This window comes from Podarcis pityusensis (assembly GCF_964106645.2).
Source record: "Podarcis pityusensis genome assembly, chromosome: 7".
NCBI classification, from domain to species: domain Eukaryota; kingdom Metazoa; phylum Chordata; class Lepidosauria; order Squamata; family Lacertidae; genus Podarcis; species Podarcis pityusensis.
In genome coordinates, this window is record NC_138031.1 from 74,639,584 (window position 1) to 74,658,276 (window position 18,693).

An 18,693-nucleotide genomic window follows, 5' to 3' on the forward strand; every position below is an offset into this window, starting at 1 on the left:
GAAAAATCTCTAATTATAGAATGCAGTTGGAAAACACTTTTTATATAGCTATTTTGCATGTCATGTGTTACTCATTACATTAGTCAGTGAATGGTTCAGGTTCAATCCATCAAGATATTGAATGGGACAGCTTCCATTCTTTGCAATTTAACTTGTATAAGAACTTCTCATTGGATTGTGCTCTAAAATTATAATGCGTGATAACTCACTAAACTTCAGAAAGTGCAGAAATTGTGTGATTATCTTTCTGAACCCAGCAGGTATGCTTGATTTACAGAATTATTTATAGCTACTTATAACTAGGTGAGCTAATGATTTGTGTTCTACAACAGGGATTCTCAAACCTTTTGCACCTGAGACACGCTTGAGATGGTTGACTACTACACAGAATGATGGTGCACAGAGAGAGATTCAGTCACAACTGGTGTCAGTTGAAGGCAGAGTTTGGCATAATCAGCTGGCAATTGCAGACTTCACTTTCCACTGATACCTAATTCATCTTTGAAAATTGCTAAATTCTTTGCCACAGCATCTTCCTTGCGACAAGGAGTTTCAAAGTTCAGTATTGTGATACAGCCTCCCCATTTTAGGCAGTATTTGCTAATCCATAGGCTCTAAGAGATTTAGAACACACACACACACACACACACACACACACACACACACTTTCCACCCCAATTTCCCCTTTAAAGTACTTTTCTCTCCATCATTTTGCTCTGTCCCAGCTTCTGCCAACCTAGCAGTTCGAAAACACACCAGTGCACATAGATAAATAGGTATTGCTGCGGCGGGAAGGTAAACGGCGTTTCCCTGCACTCTGGCACTCATTAAGGTCCTCTGCGTGCCAGTAGTGGTTTAGTCATGCTGGCCACATGACCCGGAAAGCTGTCTGTGGACAAATGCCTACTCTCTCAGCCTGAAATGAGATGAGCATCACAAACCCCATTGTCGCCTTTGACTAGACTTAACTGTCTAGGGGTCCTTGACCATACCTTTACCTTTTATCCATCTCCTGCAACTTCTTCTCCTATTTTCCTGCCTTATCTCCTGCCTTTTCCCCACCTCCTCAGATAATCCTTCCTCCCATGTCTTTGTACACATACTTCTTCTCATAACAGCTTTCCTCTCTGACTCTCTCCATTTCTCTATCCACTTTGCTCATTTCCTTCAACTCCTCCACAGCCCTTTCCTTTCACAAGAGTGATACCTTCATTTCCTCCTCTTCCTCCAAAGTTCTCTGTCTCCTGACTACTTTTTAAAAAAATCTGTAGAAAGCTAAGCAAACACAAACACACTGCTTTAATAAATGTGTGTGTGTGTGTGTGTGTGTGTGTGTGTGTGTACACACACACAGACACTGTGATGTAGGTAGCAACACCACCATACCTACTGATAGGTTTACTCTTTCTCTCAGTGCTCCCCCTTCTGCTTCCCCCGAATGAATCCTGAGTAAATAATATCTGAATTCACTGGTGCGTAACGGCTTTATTTTATAACTGGGCCATAAAGGGCGGGCTGCGTGCTTCTCTTCAGACAGACACTAAAATAATACAAAGCAGAATGAAGCATTCCTCTAGTCCCCACGCAGCGTTCTGTTGCAACTGGATGTTGCAGTCTGAAACACCAAAAGGATATCAGCCTCCACAACGTGTTTGTCTCTCGCTCCCCGTCTTTAGAAACTAACTACGTGTGCTTGAGAGTTTGGATGAATACTTCAGTGTAATTTTATATAATTTCATGTTGCCATGTAAATCTCTTTTATAGGTCTCTTTAGATGGAATTTAATGCGGCAGAAACCTTGTCACCAGAAGGATTAATGTCTGCATTAGCATTTCGGCAATAAAAAAAACCTCAGAAGCCAAGTGGTGGAGGCCCACGGACAGCCTTAAACCTGGATTCTTCAGCTCGAAATTCACCGTTGGAGTTTTTAATTGCTTGCTGTAGGGAAACCATCGCCAATGCTTACAAGGAACTGCTTATCCCTGGTTCTCTGGGTCCTATTCGATGGAGGTCTCTTAAAGCCACTTCATCCACAACCACAACAGACTTTAGAAGGTGAGCTGAGGGGAAATGTTGTCACAGCACCAGAGAGGAGGACACCCGCCGTGCGGGTCAAGCGAGGCTGGGTGTGGAATCAGTTCTTTGTGTTGGAAGAATACATGGGCTCCGAACCCCAGTACGTGGGAAAGGTAAATGTTTAGTCTTCTAAAAAGCTCAGTGGACTAAATGTTGTATGAAAGAAGTACATGTGTTTTAACATTACAATCCTATACTCAGAAGTGAGCCCCAGTGAGTTCAATGGGACCTGCTCCCAGGTAACTATAGGATTGCAGCTTAAATCTTCCAAATTCTGCAAAAGTCGAATGTCAAATGTGGCTTCTGCGGCTTCCGATTGAGTGCAGGAAGCTCCTGCAACCAATCGGAAGCCGTGCCTTGGTTTTCGAACGGTTTCAGGAGTTGAACGGACTTCTCGAACAGATTATGTTCGAGAACCAAGGTACCACTGTGTATTGTAGTCTAACTTTTATGAAATCGTGTTTTTGAATGTCGTGCTTTTTATACAGAATTGTTGACATTGGTTTTCTGTGGCTTAAAAAGGAAGCTATCAATAGTCACAGAGGATACAGTAAGCAATCTTTGAAGGATAGGTCGCCATAATGAGGTGTTTTTGTTTTTGTTTTAGACTAAGTAAAAACTAGTCCTAAATAGCAGGGCCACTGCACACCCACACAGGGCAGGCAAATCATTTTGCTGATGCAGATATCGTCGCTGGATTGTGTCTGAAACCACCATGTGATGACTGTGGGCCTGGCACAGGGTCTATTGAATTCCTGGCCAGCTCTGTCCCGCCATCCCTCAAGAATTCCCCATTTCAAGGTTTTCTGCAGGCTACCACTCATGAGTGACCACAGCACTTCTAATCAGGCAGAATCAGGTGTTCCACACTGGTGGAGGCAGGCAGGACTGAGCAGAGGACATCTTCTGCCCAATCTACCATCGCCTCAGCAAAAGTGATTTGGATTTCAGCCTTAACATGTTTAGATAAGCTTCAGAATTTGTTTTGCCAATTCATACAACAAAGCCTCTGAGTGAATGTTTAATTTTCAGAAATGTCTTGGAACTTTCTTGTGTGGCAAATTCATGGTCATATTTATTCTTCTATATGCTGAGTTTAAATTGCTGTGGTTCCCACCCCACCCCCAGTGACTCCTGTTTGCACAAATAGCAAGTCTATTACACTTTGATTATTACGTTTGCTTGTCAAGAGTACTTTTCACATGCCCATTTTAAAGATTCGGGATGCTTCCCTCAATGCACTGATGCATCTTTCTGGATAAATAATGTATGACACTTTTTGTCAGGAGAACCAACTTGGCACAGTTTGGAAGTGGCACAGCAATTCTTGGGTCTAGATTAGGTGATAGTGATAAACAGTAATGATTGTAGAATCGAAGATCCAATAGAAAGCAGTGATAAAAAGGACCCCCCCCCCCCGACAGTTCCAGTCAAAGGCGACTATGGGGTTGCTGCACTCATCTCGCTTTCAGGCCAAGGGAGCCAGCGTTTGTCCACAGACATGTGGGACACGTGGCCAGCATGACTGAACGGCTTCTGGCACAATGGGACACTGTGACGGAAACCAGAGTGCATGGAAACGCCGATTATGTTCCCACCACCTATTTGTCTATTTACATGGGCATGCTTTCGAACTGCTAGGTTGGCAGAAGCTGGGATAGAGCAACGGGAGCTCACCCTGTCATGAGGATTTGAACTGTTGACTTTCTGATCGGCAACCCCAAGAGGCTCAGTGGTTTAGACCACAGCGCCACCTGCGTCCCCAGAAAGCAGTAATAGATTGACATTGGTCTACATCCATATTAAGCTGCTTCAATCTCAATTTAAGGGTCTCATAATGATCCACATGATAGGGGAGTTGTTGAAAGGAGTGGGTGCCTCCATTTTGACAATTTCAGCTATCTTTTAAAGTATTGTAATGTATTTCCCCCTTAAACTTACATGCCATCTTTCTTCCGGCATTGAACCCAAGGCAGCGTACACTTGGTTCCTAGGCTCTCCCATTCAGACACTGACCCAATCCAGACCTGTTTCGCTTCAGCCTCAAAATGTATTCAAACTATTCTTTGTCTTCAGTCTAGCTTCTATGGCTTTGTAAAACAATTCAAAATTATTTACTGGAAGAAAAATAAAAGCCTCTGTTTCTATAACTCTAAAGGAGTTGTTATAGGAGATGTTATTACATTCACTGTGCCTTCTGACCCCTTACCTTCCTTGCAACTTTTCTGTTGTGCTGAGTGACCTTGAAAGGTTAATCTGACATGGTGGATCCTTTTGTATGGTTTCTGCTTATTTAAGTAGCATGTGTGAATGAGGAAGGAGAGCTAGCTGTGATTGCATTCCTGTTTTGGAAATAATTTCCTACACATATTTGTGAGAGCTATTGTGTGTGTCTGTGTGAATCTTAGGAAGCAAAATGGTAGTTTCATATGAGCAGAATAAGCTTCACTGTAACTCCCAATTTGTATATTTCATCAAAAGTATCTGTGTAACTGAATGGTAGGCTAGAATTCAGAGACAGTTTCCAGTGTCATATTCCCTGCCTGTCATTCTTATCATTTGCATGCGCACTCACACAGAGAGAACTGACTTGGCTTTCGGTGAGGGAGAAAGAAAGCAATATGTCAGAGATGCAAAGATCCCCCCAACTAGATCTTGAGAGGGACATTTCATCCCTCACAATTCAAGAATTGACATGAGTCTGAGCAGGTAGTGGTGGATGAGGCAATGTGTTTCTATTCTATCCTTTAATCACCCTACAGCAGATTGTGTCATAGCCATATTTTTTATATATACTTCATCATTTGACTATAGATTCTTCCTCGGTTAGGTAAACTGCATATTTTCACTAATTATAGTAAGACCTAATCCATTCAGTCTGCATTTTAGTTCAAAACTACCAAATCTGCATTTCACACAGCAATACTTGAACCAAAACAATACACAAACCCTTCCACATTCACACTTCTCTAAAATTTGTGATGCAGTTCCCCAACCAAAGAATGCATACAAAAATGTTAATATCAGAGAAAAGTGCGTGCAAATGTGTGTACAGCACAATTTTTTGTACATGTACAAAAATGCATTCTGTTAAGGTAAAATTACTTCCAAAAATGTGTTTTCTTGGCAAATGTTTGCATATTAGGAGACGTACGGTACATAAAAAAATCAAAGTTCATGCAGCCTTTTTAAAAAAAATAATAATACCCAAACATATGCAGAAATAGGGCAAACCAATTTTAAGGCTGAAAAACAGAAACAGAAGGAAACAGAAATTGACAGATCTTTCTATCCCTAATTATACCCCTTAAATCTGCATTAGTGGGTATCCTGCAGATGCCCATACAGTACAACGCAATGTACAATGTATAAGAACTCTAAGGAATATAATAATATACTCCTTGAGGAATATTGCCCTTGCCCCACATGGCTGAGAGTTCGTGCTCGAGTCAACCAAGGAAAGAGAATAAAGGCCAAACCACACATTGCAGTCAACGTGAGGCTGCCATCCAAACTGACAGGCCCACGTCGCATCTCCCCTCACTTCTTGTTACATGTAGCTTCATTTAGCTCATGACAAGTCATTGTCACGCCATGCATTTCCATGCCCCTGCTCCATTCCATTGGCCTCTGCCTTACCGTATTGGTTGCCCCGGTGTGACATGGCAATTGAAGCATACAATTTAAGGATGCTGCGTCGCAGGCAAAGTGAAAATACATTATGCAAGGACAAAGCAGACAACATGACCTGGGGTGTTGTTTTCAGCAGTACCCAGACCTGTGCAGTGGGGTCAGCCAAGTACATTTACCCAGGGCCTCAAAGGGCTAAGCTGGTTGGTGCGCCCCACCAGGGGCCTGCCAAGAAGTCCCTGTGCTTCCCTGTCGACCGGGGGCTCCTACCCTGAGCCTCAGAGAAGTACTGCATGGTTGTGGCACTACAGTCATACCTTGGTTATTGAACGCCTTGGTACTCATACGTTTTGGCTCCCGAACACCGAAAACTCAGAAGTAAGCGTTCCAGTTTCTGAACGTTTTTTGGAAGCCGAACATCCAACGTGGCTTCCCTTGAGTGCAGGAAGCTCCTGCAGCCAATCAGAAGCCATGACTTGGTTTTCAAACATTTCGGAAGTCAAACAGACTTCTGGAATGGATTACATTCGAGAACCAAGGTACAACTGTAGTCCTATGCCCACCATAATGTCTAGTTTGGCGCTAAGGAATCTTCTAACCTGGAATTATTTATAGTGGTGTGAGCTCATATGTTCCTGGTGGGTGTAAGCGTTTTAATGTCACTGTAATATGAGGAGAGGTAAGTCTTGGCTGAAGCTGTACATTTATTATAATAGAGCTTTGTTCTTAGCTGAAGCCTTAGCATGCTGTAGATATTACATGAATCTTTTGTTTGGTCGATGAGGTGGATTCCTAAATTCTTATTCCTCTATATCAAATGTGATATGATCACATTTAAAGGTGTGTTTTTTTGTTTGTATGCCAGTTTCCAGACTCCAGCAAAGATGGATGGCTCATGTAAGAGTTGTACCCACTAATGTTCTGTGTGCCTCTAAACAATTAAGACAGGCATGAGGACCAGCTATATTAGGCTATATATCAGATTAACATGGCTCAGTTGTTACTTAGATATTTTTTAATGGGAGGGGGAAGTCGTAATGATGAAAGAATCTTCTGCCGCACAGGCTGCATGGGTGTAATTTCACTTTAAGATAAGTGATATTGTTGCATCCTTGAGTACTAAGCACACACTTTTAAGCAAATGTGTCCCTAGTGTGCCGCTTCTATCCAGACAATAAAAATAAAATATGGAAGGAGCTGGATGATAGAATGCCGAATAACGAATGCATAACGGATACTTCATTAACAAGGAGCCAGGAAGCACGGACTGTGAGCATGAAAACTGTGCCTGTTGAACAGCTACTGGACTGACATTTATAGCTGACTTCATCAAAGCAAGATTTATACCAGCAGAAGTTTGCTGCTGCATCCAGCTCCTAAGGTCAAAGGAATGATTTCCTCCCCTCCCCCCCCCCACCTCTTTTGGTAATTCTTTATCTGCATGATTTCCTTAAATAAGTAACAGGTTGTTGTTCCAAACTACAGCAATATATATGCAAATGACTGGTCCAATCATATAGAGTGCATTTGTTGTTAAATTCACACTATGGCTGTTGTTAAACATCAGCAAATAGTGCACACCACAATGAATTTCTACCACTTCTTCCTTCATGGCATGTCACAAGTGATATTTTCTGACACGAGAGAGAGGGTCAGTGATAGATTTAAAGGGTTTTCTAAGGATTTGTTGATGAATAAGGATGAACTGCATGGATGGGGGAAGACACTGGACTAATGGAGATGGGGAAGAAATTTGATTCGGTTCACATTCAAAGGTGAACCTGCTTATTTTGTACTTTCCAAAACAATATTGACCTTAAACACAGCCATCCTTCAAAAGTGACACTTGCGATACAATTCTCCAGCCAAGTAATGTATACAAAGATGCATTTTGCAATGGTAAAGTTTGCACATATAAACATGCGTATATTGGGATAACTTTGCTTTAAATCCTGATGAATTTTTTTCACGAGGACTTTTTGCAAATTGATGGGGAAATTTGGAGATCTGAACTTGGAAAACAAGATATTGAGAGAAAGCAAAATTGTCAAATTCACGGGAAACCCATGTCTTTCCTCCCTGAATCAGAGTAGGGGACAATGGAGTATTGGATGAAGGGTGCTTAAACCTTCCCCAACCAGTTGCTTCCCACACCTAAGATGCAAAAATTTGAAGTGCAGGTATTTACTATGATGAATGTACTTCTGACCTAAGACATAAACAGAGGTGTGTTTATTGTTGCAGCCAGTAAAGGGGACTAGGCTTTGTACAGATTTTAATTCTTATGCAAAACATGGTTCAGTAGCCAGTAGCCCCTACATACGTGCTTGTCAGACAATGTCACATTTTATTAATTGGTGCATACTTGCCAACTGATAAAATTAGAATTAAACAACAAATAAGTGTATTTATCCATCCTATATTAAATTTCCCAAATGTCCAATTCCAAATTCCATCCAAAGGGTTATAATTTGCAAAGGGTTATAATTATTATTCTTATTGGTAAAAGTTCTTCCAAATGAAAAGCTATGAACTTTTATTTTTATAAATGAACTGCTACTTTCCTGCAGAGGCCTAAAGATACTATATGTGTTAAAGGTTCTTTAAGACAAACAAAAATGTATGCAGCTGATTACAATTTTGGGTGCAAGCAAACTCCAGTAAAACCCATGAAAACATTGTCACTGATTGCTATGAAAGTTAAATTTCACCCTTACTTGTCTTGCCATTATATTTCATATGTGTTGTGTTGTGGTTCGAGGACCCGATCCCCGCTTTGTGGAATGAAGACACACAGACACAGAGTATAAGGTTAATGGGCAAGAAAAGGCCACAACTTTATTGATTACAGCAAGTGAGAAGGTATTGGCTTAGGCATTGGACCACGACAGATTGACTCCACCCACTCGGAGAGGGGTGAGCCCAAAGGGGGTTTATTCACCAGAAGGTGGAGCCTGTTGATGATAATACAACTATAAGCTCTCCCCTGATGTCACCGAGGGTCGTGCCATGGCCCCCCGCCACACAGGCATCGGACAGGATCCATGACCGACGGATCCTTTAACGGAATACCCAAATTTGAAGGGGTAGGCGATGGCCACACCTAGCCCTTCCACACACCAACAACACATTCCAATGCCTAACCTAACTGCCAATACCAAGAAAGTTGTGACGATTGCTGCGAGGTAGGTGAAAAAACCAAAAGGCCTAATGCCAGGTGGAAAAATTCCTACCAGGCCCCCTGAGCAACCTGGGCGACCAACCTAAGCTCCATAGCAAGGTCAAGAGAAAAACTAAGCCCTAAGCTCTAAGGGAGTGGAGGGTGGGTGACTCGCGACGAGAAGGCGGAAAATGAGGCAGAATGGCTGGCGCAGCAGTATCTTAAACTGCAAACCACACCCCCTCCAAGCCTCCCGGTTGGGCGCTTACCTGTGGGCGTGGTGTGCCAGCCAGGTGAGTGGGGCAGGGGGCATAACGACCCCTGTGTGATGTGGAAATGGCATCCCGCCCACAACACCTCCCCTCTTGGAGGAGGAGAGGCTTTGTCAAAAATGTACACTTTTCAATGTTGCACTTGTTTGTTTGTTTTAAAAATAGCAATTCCTTACCCCATACTCTGATCAGGCTATCGTGGTGTGCTATTCTGACAGGTGCAGTGATCGTTCCATGACTTATTATAGAACTGCAGCACTAACAATATCAGCGTAATTTATAAATAGGGCTTTAATGGGACCTATTAAATCAGCCACCAATTTCACTAAACATTTTGGGATGACTAGTTAATTTTGGAAGCCACCTGGAAGAGCACTGGAGAGTTTTACAGCAGACATGTCAGATGCTATCAGCCCAAACTCTCAATCCATTTTATGCTGGCTTCCCACCCCCGGGAGAGTATCTTAAAAAGTGTCAGGTTGCAGAAACTGATGGGGATTAGGCAAGTTCATGGTGAGAGAGTCTGAAATAGTGCTTGAGGTTGACACTTTCAAACCCATCACTAAAAAATCCTTATGACAGTCCGCTTGGGCCATTGTAACCCAAGCTGTAAATCAAAGTGCCTTATGCCTTCATATTATATCAGAATACAGGATTTTGAAGGAAATATTTCAGCTTTACAGGCGAGAGTCAGACACCCTTTAAACCCACTTGGGCAAAAGGAGATCTAAGCTGTTCCCCCCCCCCCTTAACAATTGGGCTTAAGTCTGTCAGAATTATTACTTTTTGTGCTGGTCAGAGGAGTGTAGAACTAGTAGTCACATTTGCACAAACAAATCTCAGTTTAATGAATGAGATATAAGCTGCCCTTTGGCTCCCCATTTCACTCCTCCATGCATACAAGTTTGTGAGCAAGGCAGGAAGAAGAAGCAGTAACACATAGCTTCCCATTACATCTGAACTAATGGCTCCAAAGTAACCGGGATCTGGAAGCCAGTTTCCATGGCTTCATATTCTGGCTTGCTTGTTTCACCTCCATCGGGGTGGAAGAAAGTGGCTGTGCATCCTGAATATCTCTGCTTATTAATCCAGGATTTGACTGTGCAAATGTGGCTGCTGTAACGGATATCAGTAACCTATACTTCCTGAACTGATAGCAGTGAATAAACACACACCTCTTTCAGCATTGTGGGAAGCTATGACAGGCCAGAGTGGGTCAATCATAGGGTTGTCATGCATCCAGAATTTCCCGGACATAGCTGGTGGTTGGCCATTGGAAACGGTGTCCGTGTGGAAATCGTTGAAACATCTGGAAAAATACGGACGTATGGCAACCCATGTCGGTAGTGTTGTAATTGGTGATTTCCCTTAAAAATAGCTCATGAACTTCATTTCCCCCTGAGATTTTGCAAAAAAGAAGCTTTCCCCCCACTTTATGAAATATGGCAACCCTAGACAACAGATAGAGTTATGATCAAAATGTCAATGAAACCCAACCTTTGTAGTGAATTTTCACCATAGGTAAAACAAGTTGAGGCTGATAAGGCTGTTAAAATTCCTTCAGGCATGTTGTCTTGTACATTTCAGAGTTAAGGACTGGGTTCATGCCAGAAGAGATGTTCAAACAGGGGAAGGAGCATGGGGCATATGAAGTCCTAGTGAAAACTGGACTGAAGAGTCTTGTGACTGAAAGCGAAGCTCAGTGTCCCCTCCATTTCCATGAATAGGACAGAATATACTGTCCTTTCCCTTCCTGCCTTTTAACCTGTCACATGTGCTGCTGCTGCTGCTGCTTTTAGCCTGGTGCTTTATTTTGCTCATGCTGAGGGAATGTTTTGCAAAGTAGGTTTCACGTAGGTTTGGAGATGTGTTGTATCTCCTGTTGGTAAGGCTTCTATCAGCAGAATTGGGAGGGGAGCATAGTGTGTGTGTGTGTGTGTGTGTGTGTGTGTGATTATCCATCCGTTCTGAAGCTTTCACATGTCTGAATCTATTCCGGCATGTTGGGAGACACCTCAGCCCAAGCAGATTTCATGGGGCTGCAGGGGGAAGAGAGAATAGCAGGAATTTGGTCCATATCCCACCCCCTAGTCTGCTGACCATAAATTCAGTGGGTGCAATTTTCCCCATGCCAGTATCATGCCTGGGGAAAACTGTGCGTAAATACTATTTTGGGAATGGACTCAGATTCTTACATTTATTCTGATTGCAGCCTATGTGTTATTGACACATAGCACAGAGCTCTGCTAATTTTCTCCACTGTTAATGTTCTTATAAGGGGTTTATCCCACTCGACTCTAGATGCAACTTGAAAACAGCTGCTTCCAAAAGAAACAGAAAATAGCAGTCTGGTGTTCCTACTATTCATATGCATGATGTCAAGTTTCAAAGATAGATAACAGATGATGCTGTATGGGCTATTGCTTTAAACATATGTTCAATCAGTCCTTTGAGAAGGACATTACAGTTGTTCAGTTGTTGGCTCTGGAGTGAACACTGCAAATTAGATCTAATGAGCAGTTGTTTTAATACTTAGTTAGAGATGGGCAAAATCACTTGGTTCCTCTCTGGAAAGGTTTCCATGTACCCAGAACTCTGCATCAGGAGATGACTGAAGTGCCTGGACCTAAGCTGGAGTCATGAGAATCCCTAGAATGGCCATTATGAAATCACCGACGCATAAAATGGCACATCAAACTTCTGACATGTCAAATGGCAATGCAGATGGATAGCATCAGATATACACAAAACGGCTCACCTTTAAAGCCTTAAACAGCTCATGTCCAGAATACTTAAAATACTGTCTCTACCCTTTTGAGACTTCCCAGTGCTCAATCTCTGATAACATCTACAGAGCATCTCTCTTTGATGTATTTCTGGTGGGAACACAAGAGGGGGGCTTCTTCCTAGTGGTGGAAGTCCCTACCCAATAATATGTGTCTGTTCTGCACTTTGTGATGATTTTATGGCCTTAATGAAGAACTTTTTGTTTAGGCAAGTATTTGTTTACCACCTGGTTAGTTTATTAATTTCTGTTATTCTTGATTTGCTCTCCCTCCTCCCCATTGCTTCTATCGCCTATGAATTTTAATTTGCATCTGTCTTGCATTGTGAGTTGCTCTGAGTGAGCAGAAAGAAGACATACAAGTTCAAGCCCCATGTTGGGTGAAAGATTCCTTCGTTGCAGGGTGTTGGGACTAGATGTCTGTTGTGGTCCCTTCCAACTCTATGATTATATGAAAATCTATGAAATGAATAAACAAATAACCAACACACACCAGAGGCAAGGCTCAGGGCAGTCCGAACATGTTTTGCAATACATTAGTCCTGTCGATTGAATTTGCATGGGCAGAAACACAAATTTGTCACTGTCATTTGGATTGACCCAAATTTGGATTGTGTGTGTGGTATCATTAATTATTATATATTTGGAGACAAAAGAAATTGCAGCTGATGCTCCTTTATATCTATTCTCCTTTATCTCTATATCTATTGGGGGTGGTTAACTGTCTGGTGTAGCCATTCCAGCAATGTAATTATCACATAACATTGCTCAGATAAGAATGTAACCATCAGTGCTTGGATAGTGGAGCAGATCCCATCTGCTGGAGCTACATCCACCATCAGCCTGCCTCCACATTTTCATTGGGTCTCCTGCTGTGCAGTTATGGTGTAGTGGTTAAGAGCGGTAGTCTCGTAATCTGGGGAACCAGGTTCGCTTCCCCGCTCCTCCACATGCAGCTGCTGGGTGACCTTGGGCTAATCACACTTTTTTGAAGTCTCTCAGTCCCACTCACCTCACAGAGTGTTTGTTGTGGGGGAGGAAGGGAAAGGAGAATGTTAGCTGCTTTGAGACTCCTTAAAGGGAGTGAAAGGCGGGATATCAAATCCAAACTCCTCCTCCTCTTCTTCTTCTTCTTCTTCTTCTTCTTCTTCTTCTTCTATCTAGGGCTGACATGTCTATGGATTGGGAAGAAACACACCCATCTTTCAGAATTTGTACTTTGATGAATTTTTAACTGAAGTTCTCCAGCCATTTTGTGTAGATGGGGAAAGTGTGCATAAAATTGTATATATTAGTGAAAATAGCATACAACAACACAATATATTGTGTTGTGTTGTGGAAACACAAGGGGAAATTGTTTTGCAAAAAAAAAAAATTGTATACAGTATACCTCTGGTTACGAACTTAATTCGTTCCGGAGGTCCGTTCTTAACCTGAAACTGTTCTTAACCTGAGGTACCACTTTAGCTTATGGGGACTCCCACTGCCGCCGGCCCACTAGCACGTGATTTATGTTCTTATCCTGAGGTAAAATTCTTAACCCGAGGTACTACTTCTGGGTTAGTCTGTAACCCAAAGTGTTTGTAACCTGAGGTGTTTGTAACCCGAGGTACCACTGTATTAGGTAAAATTGACATTAAAATGCTGGTGAATTTCCATCATGGCAGTATCTTAATGTAAACTGACAGAAATATGGAGAACTGAACAGTGAGACTGTAAAAATGAGAAACGGACAGAAAATCAAAATCAACAGATTCACCCAGCCCTAACTACGTCAGCAATGTCAACTTTTGACTTTTTGAAATGGCCTGACCAAGCAAGTTTGAGGAATTTGTTCATCTCTGGAGTCCTGCTTCATAAATTACATCTAAGCCAGTCAGTGAAGAGAATCATAGAACAGGCAATCCTTGTGCTTCAGGAACTGAAAGCATGTTCAGCCTAGTATTACTCAACGTTAGTTAAGAACATGATGTTTGAACCAGCTGGCTTTGCACATTTCCATTAGTGGGAAAGTGAGGATTACGAAAGCTTGGTGGTCAGTGACTTGCATAGTTCCTAAGATGTAGAATAGGACTGACATGTGCACATAATATTCTGTAAATGAGATTATAACGGATCAGAAACATAAATATAGTAGGACAAACCACAGGTTACACACACAACACTGTCATTCATTTAAGTTGTTGGTTTTAAGCTGGTTTGGCTATATTGCATGTCACAAAATTCCAAGTAATTATGCTCACCTAACTGGTTTGTGGGTCTGGTTGTATACCTCCCAGCACTGCACTTTTGAATTTCCTCTCCTGCATTGTTCAGTTATAATGAAACTGTTGACCTCAAAGGTGAACTTTTGAGAATGGGTTTTCTCAGAACGAGGTTGTAAACTTTTAGGGCACTAAACATCAGACAGAATAAAGGGCCCACAAAGCTTGATGTTTTTGAGAGCCTGTTGTGTGCTACAATGGTACCTTTCTCAATTGCAAAATAAAATCAGTAATATATGAGAGGTGAGGAAGTAGAGGCACAAAGTTGCTCTGAGCAGGTTCACCATTTTCTTATTATTGTTACATCACTTGTAGTGCTTGTCCAGATCCCCGCTTGTCCCATGCTTGACATGTGCTTTCTAGGCATGGGTTTTCAATCTTCTCTTACACCTTTTCCAAGAAAAGACCCACTCTTTAGCTTTAAATAGGAGCAAACGGCAATCCAGCTATAACACAATTTGCTGTTTGCTCCTATTTAACGCTAAAGAGTAGTTTTCCTAAGGGTCAAGGGGTGGGGTGGGCGTTGAGCAGCAGAACAGGTGAATGAGCCCTTGGAGAGTACCCTGAGATGCTGATCAAAGGAATGGTAGGTGATTAAGAAGGAAGAAAGGAACTTATGAGAAATTGGAGTCTGACTTGCTATCCTGATGTGCAAAATGAAACAACAACTTATCTAGGCTAGCTCAGTGGCTTACTTGATGGTTGATATTCTTAGAAACTAGAGTGGCAGTCGTATCCACCAGCCTTTGGCTAAGACCAGTATGAAAAGAAGGGCTGAAAGAAGCAGTTTTGAGAGTGGGGATGGGGAGAGGAGCAATCTTCTGTTTTCAAGCCAGCTGGCAAGAAGCTGCTTAGGGGGATTGCAGCAACTCATGTTACGCTTGGGAGACTGATGCTGGGTTGTTGTTTTACTAGCACTGAATGTCTATCAACTTCCCTGCTCCAAAGAATTCAACCCCTTACTTGTGCATGCAAGCAAGAGAGTGTAAGAAGAGCCCTGTTGAATTGCACCAAAGACTCACCTAGTTGAGGACACCTCATGCTAGAGTCCCCCACGTCTTATTGGACACCTGCTTCCATCAGCCCCAGTCAACAAAGTCAATGATCGGGGATGGTGTGAGCTGCAATTCAGTTGCTACTAGAGGACACCAGATCAGAGAAGTTTCTGAAAATCTGCAAAAAGGGTTTTTCTCATGTGACCCAGAGCTTCTGACATAAGATGTCCTGCACCAGCTCCTGCCAGCTAATGTAGAAAGGGACTCTAAAACTAGGGAGGTCTGAGTAATCCCTCTTCTATGGCCCTACAGAAAGGGAGCAGTTGGATTCTACCTTAAACAAGGGTTATTTTTGGCTCAAAAGCTCTTAAAATAGGATTTCTTCAAAATGGATTAGAATCAGGTATATGAAGTAGCATGTTTTGTGCTGATTGCTGCAATAATTCAGAAAGTGGGGGAGTTCATTCAGAAGCACATGATTTGCTACAAGGGAGATGGCCTATTTTAAGGTTAAAAAAGCATTTGGATTCTTGCCGTGTATCCTGTTTTAATCTTGTGTGTTTAATTATGCTAATGACTTATTTATGGTTCCCCTCTATTCTTTGAAAACTTCTATTAACTTGGGTCTGTGATTAATATTCTCGCCCTGCTTTTGTATTCTATTGTTCTGGCATATTGGCCAGAACAATAAATGTGAAAACCGTCAGGTTCCTTCTACATTGTTTATAGTGCAATCTATTGATACCAAGTATAGAGGGAACAGGGGAGGGGAACAAAGCTCAGTGAAAAAGCACATGCATTGCATGCAGAAGTTCCAGATTCAATTTTGGCTAAATCTAAGTTTCTAGGCTGGAAAAAAGCTTCTGAACCTGGACCGATAGATGCTCTGTATAAGGCAGCATCATTGGCAGTCCTCCTATTTTTCTTGCTTCTTTCTCCCAGAGTCAACATCTATGGGAGGTTAAGAGGTCCATTGAAAAGATAAAGCCTGGTTGGAAACATCTTGGAATGTTTTGGACAATGTGACAGATGCATCTGTTTCACCCTATTGTCGCCATTTAGGGTTACTTGGTTAACATTTTGTTAGCATGAGTTGATGGACCCGTCATTGTTCAAGTTCCAGCTCCTTTTCGAAGGTCTCTAGAAGTTAAATCTCTGAGTGGCAGGAGGGTGGGCTTTGTTGTCTCTAGTGCCTATACATCTAAATGTGTGTAGATGGACACTGACACCATGTAGTAGTGCACACCATGTCATTTCATTTGCTGCAACTGCTGGGTATGTTTTGAATTGTTTACCGATTGTAGGACAATTGTGTGATTCTAGTCCAGGCATCCCCAAACTTGGCCCTCCAGCTGTTTTGGGACTACAATTCCCATCATTCCTGACCACTGGTCCTGTTAGCTAGGGATGATGGGAGTTGTAGTCCCAAAACAGCTGGAGGGCTGAGTTTGGGGATGCCTGTCCCAGTTTATCAGTACTGAAAGCACAAATGCTGTATTGGCTTTTAAATCAGTTGATGGAAGGCTATTGTGGGGAAAATGAATATAGGAGATGGCAGAGAGGGTCCATCATCAAGCATGTGGAGGGGAAGGGAGCTGAACAGTGGTGTGACCCTGCTTTCATTTGTGATATGTTGTTACATTTGTTGGGCATAGTCAGAGAATCCTGGAGAAGATCTGAAAAGCTGCCATGGAGAAAAGGGAGCAGACTTGGTCTCTTTTGATCCAGATGGACCTAAAACCATTGGGTGGAAACTGAAATGCATCACGGTTTAGCTGAATGTTAGGGAAAACTTCATAGTGGCAAGAGCACTTTTACAGTAGCCTTCCTCAGGAGGTGTTTTTTTCAGCAGATGGCCATCTATGAGGGATGCAGTGACTGCATCATGCATTTCACGTTCCCCCAACTGAGTAAGAAAGCTGGACGAGATGCTTCTGCAGCTCATAGAGCCAGTGTGTTGTAGTGGTTAAGAGCGGTAGACTTGTAATCTGGGGAACTGGGTTCGTGTCTCCACTCCTCCACATGCAGCTGCTGGGTGACCTTGGGCCAGTCACACTTCTCTGAAGTCTCTCAGCCTCACTCCCCTCACAGAGTGTTTGTTGTGGGGGAGGAAGGGAAAGGAGAATGTTAGCCGCTTTGAGACTTCTTCGGGTAGTGATAAAGCGGGATATCAATTCCAAACTCTTTTTCTTCTTCTTCTCATTTGAAATATTGTAGAATAATATTCTATGAAGTACATTCTTTTTAAGAGCATGGGCACCTATTGGTCAAAAGAGATTTGTTGAGAACCCAAGGATGTGTTAAATGAAGAGATGATGTAGAATAAAATATCATTATGGGTGAGGGGGTTAGGGAGCATGAACACTGCCATCCTTGGGCTGCAACATTTTGCTCAGAAGGCCTAATCTTATTATGCTAGCCCATGCAAATTATATGTAGTTTATACCAACAAATGTCTTTCAACCAATATGTGCCCAGGCTCCTAAATACAACTTGCTTCATTTTCTATCCCAAAATATCAATGGAAATTCTGCAGGCATAAACTACAGCTGTAAATTAGTGTCAGATTAGAATTCATATCCAGTCATGGATGCTGTTCTTAGATTTCAGTTGGATGAATTCCATTCTTGGCCAGGTTATGCAAGTGTTTGTGCCTTCAGGTGCTGACAATTCCCTCCCCTGGATGGAAAATAAAGACAGAAATTGGCTTTGGTTTAATTGTACCACCAGTAGAAATTAAAATACCCACTATAGAAATCTTGCCTTTCAGATTACTTTGAGCAGCCCTAAACAAACAAACAACCTAATATCTTGGGGAAAGTAGAAGCAGGATAGATGTGTAACCTGACCTTATGAATCTTCCCCACCAAGACTTCTGCCCTTTTAATAAACAAAGTGTACTATTCACTGTTTCTTCAGTTTAGTAAAATCATTGCTCACTTGCCTGAGGAGAAATCCTGAGGAGGGATTTCTGTTGAGGAGAAGGGATTCACACAATTTCCACACTGACCATTTCAAGAATCTTCACCTGCCAGAAAAGGAATTTTGGATTTTTTTTCTTTTCTTCAGGAACTTTTGAAGCCACTCTTAATCGCCTTGAACTCTATATAGAGAAACTTTCATAGTGTGCTCTCTCTCTCTCTCTCTCTCACACACACACACAGAAAGAAATCTGTATTAGAATAATATAAATATTTACAAAGTTGTGAGTCTTCCCCACCTTTTAGTTTTAAACTAAAAACCAATTAATGGTCCTCTCTTGACAACACCAGCTGTTTCAATCCAACAGCAGGTAACTGCTTCTAGTTTAAGCTTAATTGATGCCCCTGGAAGAAATGTAAAATCAATCTATGAATGTGAGAGTCTGTGGATACAGAAGGAAAATTCACACTAAATCCTAATGAAAAGTGGCAGCCTGCATTCGTATGGCTTAACAGCTGTCATAAAACAGAAACAGTGACCGGCTTCTTTTAAAGCATTTGTTTTTTGTTTCTACATCTCACTTCAGTTC

At 42.1% G+C, this 18,693-nt stretch overlaps 1 protein-coding gene across 4 annotated transcripts in view; it reads left to right on the forward strand.

The window, feature by feature from the left end:
• The window catches only part of CDH12 (cadherin 12), a 721,954-nt gene that overhangs the window by 564,717 nt on the left and 138,544 nt on the right, over positions 1-18,693 (forward strand). For all 4 annotated transcript variants that reach the window (XM_081014754.1, XM_081014753.1, XM_081014756.1 and 1 more), the window contains one exon: positions 1,765-2,189. In XM_081014754.1, the coding sequence (XP_080870880.1) occupies positions 1,959-2,189 (231 nt within the window). In that variant the 5' untranslated portion in view covers positions 1,765-1,958. The remainder of the gene's footprint in view (positions 1-1,764; positions 2,190-18,693) is intronic.